The following is a 10762-nucleotide window of genomic DNA, read 5'->3' as shown; positions in this document are numbered from 1 at the left end:
AGAAAGCATGATGGAAATCAATATGAGGAAATCAGTGCTCCTTGTAAACACCTCAAGAGAAAAGCATGGGCTGAACTGAAAGCAGAACGGCTGTGATGATGGTGTGGTGTGTCACCTGAGGAGCGCTGGTGGCCACCAGGAACGCGTTGGTCCTGCCGGGATGGTCGTAGTCATGCATGGCGGCTGCTACGTAGAGCGCCATCAGCTCCAGAGCGGGGATGAGGCTGGACAGACAGCCGTAACCCTCCTCCTCTGCAGGATACGTCCTGGACATCAGGTACCTTGTGTGGCCAAGAGCGAGTCCACCATCAGAGTCTAAACACAGACAGAGTGGTTAACAATCTTTATATGCTTTCAAACACTGTTGCAGCATTTTATTTTATTATCTTTTTTGTTGTTGTTTATTTTGTTTGTTTGAACCTACACTGTCAGAACTTATTTGAAGTTGTAAATAAAGGAGTATGTTTTACAAGAAAATACTATTTCAGTTCACATTTAATTTAATGTGTCACTTGCCAATTCTTTGTAAAATTTACTAGCAATTTCTGAGTGCAATTGTTTTCTATGTTCTTTTAAATTCTATTGTTTCTATATTGTTTTTATATAAAACACTCATAATTTAGTTTTCATAATCATCTCTCTTACAATTAAATACTGAAATAAATTTGCCATATGATCTACTTTACTAAATAATGACAAAAAAAAGGGCAAGTGACATTGAATTAAATGTTACATTTTGAAGTAGAAAGACTGAAATGGTATTTCTTTTGAAATCGTATTCTAACATCTTTATTTACTTCAAATAACTATAAAAAACCCTTCAATAAATACATTTTTTTGCAGTGTATATGTAAATGAGCACTGATATATGCATATGAAAACTGCAGATTAGTTCACACTGTATAATAGGTATTCATCATAAATATATATATTGTTACTCATTTTAAATAGTAATTCAACAAAAAGTACTAAAAAATTACAAAAACAAAAAGCTTTTTATTTCATCTGTTTGGTTTATCTGGTTTTATTTAATCTGGTTGGCAATAAAATATCAAACTGGGAAAAAAATTAAATTTTTTATAACCCTATATCTATCTATCTATCTATCTATCTATCTATCTATCTATCTATCTATCTATCTATCTATCTATCTATCTATCTATCTATCTATCTATCTATCTATCTATCTATCTATCTATCTATATATATATATATATATATATCTCTCTCTCTCTATATATATATATATATATATATATATCTCTCTCTATATATATATATATATATATATATATATATATATATATATATATATATATATATATATCTCTCTCTCTCTCTATATATATATATATATATATATATATATATATATATATATATATATATATATATATATATATATATATATATATATATATATATATATATATATCTATCTATCTATCTATCTATCTATATATAGTAAAAGCTTTCATTTCAGCTAGTTGGCAATGCAACATTACTTTTGTGTAACTTGATGTACTAAAGCTGAAATAAAAAATGACAAAAAATATAGTTTATATATATATATATATATATATATATATATATATATATATATATATATATATATATATATATATATATATATATATATATATATATATATATATATATATATATATATATATATACATAAACTACAAAAAAAGACAAAAATGCAGAATTACTTAAACTAAAATTGAAATGACAACAAGTATATAAATGAAAAGTGATTTAAATGTGAATAAAACCTATAAAAGCGTCTCATTGATACTAAAATAACACTGATGCCTCACAGGACCATGGTGTTACATATATAAACAGAGAAAATATAAACATATAAATTAACTTATCTAGTCTACGTAAAAAGTAATCAAATATACTTCTGAATTACAGGCATGAAATGATTTCTGTTGTAACGTATCCAAACAGTGATGAAGTGTGATTCTTACCCGAGTCACTCAGTGATGTCAGAGTGGGTAAACCAGGCACCGGCTGGGTCGTGAGGTACCAGACGGCATGGAGGACGTCTGTGGCATGAATCCTGTTGTGATCTGAAGAGGAAGACCAGGTTTAATACTGTCAACTACCACTAGAGGGAGATACAACAGCAGAAGGGATGATTTAGGGCAGTTTACTCCTCTGGAGGTGAAGCTGCCTGCACACAGCATCTGTTGTACATCATCAGCTATTTCATTGTTAACATATTTCTGTACTCATGTCTCCTGCAGCACCAGGACTCACATGGGATGTCCCTGTATCCGTTCTGCAGAGCGTGGAAATAGTTCATGAACTCCCTCACCGGAATCTTGAACGTCTCGAAGAGTCCCGTATCCACAAACAACCGGTAAGACACCTAACCCACAGACAAAAGGGTTAAACCTCTCAACCATGTCTGAAATTACACAAAACAGTTACTCAAATGGACATATGGTTTTTATACACATGCAAATACTTAAGTTCAAATATTCATTGAGTTTGTCATGTTTGCATATTTAACGATTAATGTTTTTATGTTACTATTGAGAATGCACACTACCCAATGACAGTCTTTTATTATTTACTAAAAATGTAATATAATAAAATAGATTAAAAATATAATCCAAAATAGAAAATATGCACTAATGAACAACAATTTTATGCTTGTTTATGCAATAATATTTACTAAACTTTTTTTAATACTAATTTAGTATAATACAAATATAATTAAAAAACAGAAAATGTGCTCTATGCACTAACACTTTATTTATTGTTTAATAAAATGTATTATTTAATCATTATCATTTTTAATCTTCCTGGCCTTAACATTTAGACATAAAAACAATGCATAAAAATGACAAAAAAATATGATGATTTTAATTATTTTTAATAAATTGTAATAATTTGAATAAACATGCACTATCAAAAGACACTTATTTTTTCTATTTAATAAAATGTATTTAAGCATAAAAACATATAATGCATAAAAAGTAAAAAACAACAACAACAACAAAAAACGAACAAACAAGAACTGGTGTAATAAAACATTAGCAAATGAATTATTGGACAGTTATTTTAAGTTTGTTTATTCAATAATAATTATAAAAAATGTATATAATAAAAATATTTTAAACAGATAATTAAAAAAATTTAAAATGTGCTCAATGCATTGACACTCTGTGTTTTTGTTTAATGAAATGTGTTATTTAATCATTATCATTAACCATCTTGGCCTCAAGTAAAAAAATAAATAAAAATTGATTAACACAATGTATTATTTAATCATAATGGTCAAATTGAATCATCCTGGCCTCACTGGTGTCAAATCTTACATGTGTTGTTGTTAGAATTGAGTAATGCATCTGAGATGAGTTTGATTTTGTTTAACTGTGTTTAGTATCAGTGTGTCTGTACTCTGTGTCTCCTCTAGATGTCAGTGTGTCACCTGGCTGAGGATGCAACCGCATCTGCCGTCGGTCTTCTCCACCAGACTGAAGATGGGGAAGTTCCAGTTGTTGATCTGACTCATGAGGGGCTCCAGGCCCTCCATCACCAGCGGCTCCGGGGCCAAGATGGGCTTATCCTGCAGCGGAAATGATTTCAGATCACAGACGGTGCCATCTTGCACCAAAAAACCCACTAGACATAACTGGAATTACTACAAAATCAAGTGGCATGTATGAAACTACTACAGAGAGCAGTTAAAACAGCATAAAACACAAAAAGAGTCTGTCATCAAACCACAGTGAAAACGAATCAAATTCTCTGTGATTAGTTTTGATGACTATTTGATGACAGTTTAGTTTTACTGGAACAAACAACCCTGAGAATTGCACGTAACAAAGCTATTGCCGTATTTTTGTGCATTATATTTTCTGCAAATTGCATGCATATTGCATATTTTATGCAACATATTTATACTGTGTATTTTTACTGCTTGTAGGTCCTCTAAAACTGACCAGAAAAATGAGATGAAAATACAACATAATAAAAAATTGAAAATATGCACTGTACACTGACAATCATTTTTATTATTTAACAAAATGTATTTAATCATAATGGTCAAATTTCAGCCATTTAATTATCCAGGTTTCAACATTTAGACATACAAATGCATAAAAAGTAAAAAAAAAAAACATATTGCAAAACATAATGATATCTAATAATATCCAATAGTGTGGCTGATATAATAACATTAGCAAATAAAAAGTACACAAAGTTGCTAAATCTAAATAATAATCTTTTTACACTTGTTTATTCAATGAAATGTACTACAACATGTAATTCTATAAGAAAATATATAAAAATATAATTAAAATTAAATATAATATATAGCAAATCTAATAAAAAAATAGAAAATGTGATCTATGCACTTTTATTGTTTAATAAATTACATTTAATAATTAACATTTAATAATCCCGGCCTCAAAATGTAGACATAAAAACAAATGCATAAAAAGCAAATGCAAATGCATATTTAAATAAAATAAATTAATTAATAAAAATTCACTTTCCACTGTCACTCCAATTCCACTGTATTGTTAAATAAAATGTATTATATAATCATAATCATTTAATTATCTTGGCATTTAGACAAAAAAACCCCAAATCAAAACCAAAAAAACAATGCATAAAAAAAACAAACAAACAAAAAAATAATACAAAACAATGTTGACAGCAATTTCTAGCAGGGTGGCCAATGTACTAAAACATGTAAAAAAGAAAAAGAAGAAAAAAATGCAAAATTTTAATGAACAATTATTTTACATTATCGGATATACCCTGAGAATTGCATGTTAACTCTTATTTATTTACTATGCTATTGCAGTTTTATGCATATTTGCATAGTGCATATTTTATGCAACTCTTTATACGGTGTATTTTTACTGCTTGTAGCCTTGTAACACTGAACAGAAAAAAACTACCTGCCTGAACTAAAGTGCAGTGATAAAAAAAATCAATTTGTCCTGCAAAACCCGTGTTTACTGTACCTCCTGTGGGATGAGAGTGGTCAGCGGGAATGTCCCGCAGGCTTTCCTGTGACCCTCTCTGTCCTCCTGGTTCTGTGCAAAGTCGCTGCTGTCACTGTGGTTGGTCTCATAGGTGCTGTCATAGTTTGATGACATTATCAGCAGCTCGTCTGCAAGGTTATTAAAAAACTTGATCACACCTCTCGGCCCCTCTTGTAAAGACATCAATTACACATGAATTCAGATTCAATCTAGGATCCAGCTGTAATATCACAGATCACAACAGCAAAATGGATCGTAAGTGAAATGCATCTAAATGCAAATTCAGCGGCAGTACCTGACTGTTGGGTTCGGTCTCCTGCGTCTATGGATCCGTCCCCGTGTCTCAGTTTACTGTACGGTCTTCCACAGCTACAACACACAATTATCATACAGAAAAATTACAATTCCAAAATCTTTCATCAAATTTCATCATTTTCACAACTGAATCAAGTCCAAATGGATAAAATCAAGACTTTCTCTCTTTCTCTTTCAACAATTTACTTTTTCAGTACATGTTTCTGGTCTTAGTGCATGATTTGTCATGATTTAATCTAAATCTATTCAAATAAATCTTTGATCAAATTTAATAATAATTTTAACATTCTTATTTATGTAATGTTTTATTAAAGCAATAAGCCCCAAGAAGCCGTGGTTTACAGTGCATTTATAACAGCTTGTTAGGCACGATGTGAAGCATAAACCACGGCTTCACGGGGCTTATTGCTTTTATAAAATGGTTTTCATATTTGTAGCAAGGCTTCACAAAATAAAACAAAGCAGAAAGTTCCTCAGATGCAAACAAAATTTACAACAGCTTCTAATGCGGCTCAGCCAATCAGAATCAAGGACCAGAACTATCCGTTTTATAATAAAGGTTTTTTTTGCCTTTATAGGCTTTTGTGTTACATTTTAACAACAACAACAACAACAATTAATAATATATAATAGCTATAATATAATAATATTTCATTTTTTGTTAAAGTTTTTTTAAATTGAATTGAATCAATTCCCAATGATTAAAATCAACTCACATTCTACTAATTTTATTTCCTCACAGAATATCTTTTTCACTCAGAAAAAAAGCCACATTATGACAGAAAAATGCATTGCGAATGCCATTTCATGTTGACTTAAGGAAAGCTTTTTTAAGAACAAGAAAGAGCCACTATCCATCATCGCAGGCACTGGATTCTGCTCATTACGCTTCATGTTTTTATGCTTTATGAGTTAGGAAAGCCAGGAAACGGCTGATGCGTGCATACTGTATGCATTTCATGATTGCATATTTTAATATTTTGCATTGAAATTGAAAGGCGTCCTCTCTGGGTGACTAACCCCTGATGATATGTGCTGTGTGTGTGTGTGTCACTGTTGTTTAGTTGAGCTCTCTGAATTAGCGGGCCAGACAGAACCTAATCAAGCTGTTCCTCTGTGCCCAGCATTCATTACGGGCCAAGGGGAAGGTGACCTTGTCCCATCGCCAGGACATTAGTGATCACTGTGAGTAAAACTGATAGAGAGAGAGAGGGATGGCAGATCTGACCGTGTACGTCAATCTGTTAATATTTAGACACAATGTTGGGTATTTTTCACAGTTAATGATCAGTGGTTGTTCAGTAACCACATAATGGCCTGAAGCTGCAGTCCGCTCTTGTACTACATCCAGGGCCACAGGATATGCTCAGATCTTTGGAAACAGCGACCAGAGTGATAAATTAGGCACAAAATTAATATTAACTTGCTGTCTGCTCTCAAAATTACTCAGTAGTCCTGCGTGGAATCCAAACAAGCTAAATTCCTCAAAAAGGAATGCACACATTTCCTGGTACATTAAGGATGACTTATGCAACAGCGGTCGATTATATTGTTTGGGTAACTTTTTAATCAAAGGCTGGGCTTTACAGCTGGTTTGGTGTGTTCTCTCAGCAATTTCACTAAATATGTGCAACTGCCATGCCGTGTAGTTTTACAGCTAGTATTTCAAAGGTAAATGAAGGGAATATAATAACTAGACTGGAGTATAATAACAGTTCTGAATTCAATTAAAGCAAGAGTTATTAAAAACAGATATGATATCAAGTATGCGAAGATATGAGAAAGAAATTAATATGCAAATGATTAATATGTACATATGAAATTATAGGTATGTGGACGCTACACCTGCATGTTTGTGTATTAAATATCATTTTAAATATAAAACCTGCAGCAGGAGAAATATTGAAATCAATTTCAAAATTTAACAAAAATAGACAAGGAAATGAATAGTTCTGATACGTGAATTAACTTCTTAATAAACAAATATGAAATTACAGATTTAAGTTCTGTGGACGCTACACCTGCATGTTTATTAAATATTTTGAATATTTTTTAAAATTCATTTTATATATATTGTCATAAGTGTTTTTCACAAACACAGATATGAAAAAGAATAAAGTATGAGAATTAAAGGCAACACTTTACAATAAGGTGTAATTTGTTAACATTAATGTATTAACTAACATGAACAAACAATGAACAATACATTTATTACACTATTTATTCATCTTTGTTAACGTTAGTTAATACAAATATAGTTGCTCATGTTAGTTCACAGTGCATTAACTAAAGTTAACAAACACAACTTGAGATTTTAGTAATGCATTAGTAAATGCTGAAATGAACATTAACTAAGATTAATAAATGCTGTAGAGGTATTGTTCATGTTAACTCATGTAGTTAACTAATGTGAACTAATGAACCTTATTGTAAAGTGTTAACAAATTAAATTAATGTGCAAATATGAAATTATAGATTTCTGTGGATGCTATACCTGCATGTTTGCTAATATTTTGAAAGATATAGTAAAAAAAAAAAACAATAAATTATAGCAAGAATGGATATGAAACAACCATTTAAATCATAAGAAGCAGATGATTAATATGAAAGCATAAAAGTACAGAATAAAAGTTCTCTGGGCGCAACACCTGCATGTTCATTTGTTAAATATTAGTGATGCAATTTAATTGTTGCCCAGAACTATTAAATATTTTTGGATAATTTAACACTGCTTTTGGATGCCAATACAACTGCAGTACTCTCAAGCTCTGTTTTGAACTTAATGAATTTCCCTCAAAAATCAGTGCACAGATGTGTGAAGTGGAGCAGAATGGTGGGGTTTTACCTGCTACAAAGTGGAGGCGGCACCCATTGAGAGGCGCTGGAGCTGGGGGCGCTCTGACTGTGGGTTAAGGCTTTGTGGGGGCTCTGTGGCGGCGGAAGCTCTGCGTCCAGCAGCTCCACTGAAGGGCTTTTGTTGGTGGGGCTGGTGAGCGGAGTGCCCTGGACTGGAGGGGAGTGGCAGGGTGAAGCCAGAGGTGAGATGTTGGAAGAAGGGTAACCTGTCGGAGAGTAGAGGAATCACACTGGCACTGCCAGAGCCCATTTATCGCCTTTCACTCCACACACACACTCACACACACACAGCGCTGTACCTCTTCGGCTCTTGCTATAGATGTGGTTGGTGGTGGAGGAGGCAGCGTATGAAGCGGACATGGACCTGCTCTTGGAAAGGCTGAGCATTATAGAGTTGTTCCATGAATCACTGTTCACCAAACTGCAAAAGAGGAGAAAACACATGAATGAGATATTTACCTGGTAATGTTGATTTATTGCCAAAGACAGGCTGGTTTTGTTGTTTAGACTCCAGTGCAGTCGTATTTTAGTATATTTATATAGTTGCATGTGTGTGTGTGTGTGTGTGTGTGTGTGTGTTAGTGCTGTCAAACGATTAATCGCGATTAATCACATCCAAAATAAAAGAAAAATACATAATATAAGTGTGTATACTGTGTATATTTATTATGTATATATAACTACAAACACATGCACGTATATATTTATGAAAAATGTGTTATATGTTAAATATATTTATATATAATATAAAGAACATAAATATATACATGTAAATACATGTTAATATTTTCCAAATATTTACTGTATGTGTGTATTTATATATGCATAATAAATATACACAGTACACATACATATATTATGTAAACACGTGTTTTTGTGTGTGTGTGTGTGTGTATTAGTAATTTCATGTTTTTGTTATTTTTTTATTTAATTATTATTATTTTTTATTTCTATATAATCACGTTTTAGTTTGTTATTTTAGTACTTAACTTGTCATTTTCAGTTGTATTTCAGTTTAAGTAATTTATTTTTTTGTTTTATTTTCAGTTAACAAAAACAACCCTGCTCCAGTGTTTATTTATCTTTATCATTGTTTCCTCGATGAAGACACTTCACTTTTCACACAACTCAACACGGCGTAACCTTTTTCCTCTCAAGAGGCGAACTTGTAAATGAGAAAGTTCACAATGCACTTTTTCTGGGGTAAAAACAGTCCAAGTGGCTTATTTTAGGAGAGGGATTTAAACTTGAATTTTCCTGCCAACTTTAAAATAAAAAGGGAGCGAAGAGGCCTCCTGCTGTGGGAACACTCTTCAGATATCCATTAAGACGCTGCACAGGAGACCCACCACTTTAAAACCTCAACATGGTAATGCAGGCAACCGTGTGACCCTCCATTTTTCACCGGGGCTTTTATTTCGACAGGGCCCAAATCTAAACACAAGCCGGGCTCTCGAGTCTCCAGGAAGCCTCTTTAAACTCTCTGTCTACACAGTGCAGATGGCTATCTGGATATCAGTATTAATGGGCTGAACTTTAGCTGGTCTGTATAACTCGAGCTGAAATAAGAGATATAAAAGGTGGAGAAATGCCCAAACATGGACATCACAAAATCTGAATCAAACATTGGGATGGAGTGAGACTGCGTGGAGGAGCTCTGGAAAGTTCAAGCTCTTGACAGCGATCTGCAACAGCTGTGCGAAACACTAACGTACGAGACAATGATGACAAACAAAACTAAACGAGGGCAAACGGATAAAAGTGCTGTCAGATAAATCCTGAGAAACTCTCCGTGGACTCATATTTTCAGGAAGTATGTACTGATGCTTCAAAACACTTCATGCGTCACATACGGCGAGCCGGGAAGTATTTGGACAAACGTGCAAATGTCATTGCATTAGATTACAAAGCATCAAATCAGTTTAGACAAGCATACAAACAAAACATTTCATGAAAAAGGCTGTTTGTTACGTTTGACATAAAACAATACATAAAATGCTTCATAATGAAGCAAATGGATGCTTTTGTGTTTGTAAAGCATTTCTCTGCTAGGACACCTGTCTTCATATATGCACTAAAAAAAACTAAAACACCAAAGACACTGAACAAAAATGAAGATTCTGGGCTGGTCACCAAAACTATGAAGAAACTTGAGCTTATATTAAAGCTTGATGAAATCACCGTATTCAGTGAATGGGTGCCGTCAGAATGAGAGTCCAAACAGCTGATAAAAACATCACAAGTAATCCACATCACTCCAGTCCACCAGTTAACATCTTGAGAAACAAAAACCTCTGTGTTTGTAAGAAACAAATCCATCAAGACGTCTTAACTTCAAACTGTCATTTCTGGCCAAAAAAATGCATCCATAATCCATAACGCTTCCTCCAGTGAAAAAGTCCATCTCCTGTTGTCTCTCACATCAAATCCATCCACATATTTATATAGAACTGTTTTGGCTTGTAAACAGCACTTGATCTGTGCAGATTTTAGGGCTGTGTATTGGCAAGAATCTGGCGATACGATACGTATCATGATACAGGGGTAATTTGCTGCATTTGCAATAATCAGTCCCT

General features: G+C 32.9%; 1 protein-coding gene across 1 annotated transcript in view; it reads right to left on the bottom strand.

Annotated features, from left to right (window-relative positions):
- Positions 1-10762, bottom strand: part of LOC306861275 (cGMP-inhibited 3',5'-cyclic phosphodiesterase 3A-like) — a 95185-nt gene that overhangs the window by 8461 nt on the left and 75962 nt on the right. Inside the window, exons 5-12 of the mRNA XM_079403459.1 lie at positions 8486-8607; positions 8176-8392; positions 5311-5384; positions 4995-5143; positions 3449-3586; positions 2269-2380; positions 1977-2078; positions 116-315 (exon numbers count right to left, since the gene is read on the bottom strand). Coding sequence (XP_079259585.1) covers positions 116-315; positions 1977-2078; positions 2269-2380; positions 3449-3586; positions 4995-5143; positions 5311-5384; positions 8176-8392; positions 8486-8607 — 1114 coding nt within the window. The remainder of the gene's footprint in view (positions 1-115; positions 316-1976; positions 2079-2268; positions 2381-3448; positions 3587-4994; positions 5144-5310; positions 5385-8175; positions 8393-8485; positions 8608-10762) is intronic.

This window comes from Barbus barbus (genome assembly GCF_936440315.1).
Source record: "Barbus barbus genome assembly, chromosome: 42".
In the NCBI taxonomy this organism is placed as follows: Eukaryota; Metazoa; Chordata; class Actinopteri; order Cypriniformes; family Cyprinidae; genus Barbus; species Barbus barbus.
This window is presented reverse-complemented; position numbering and strand designations above follow the sequence as displayed.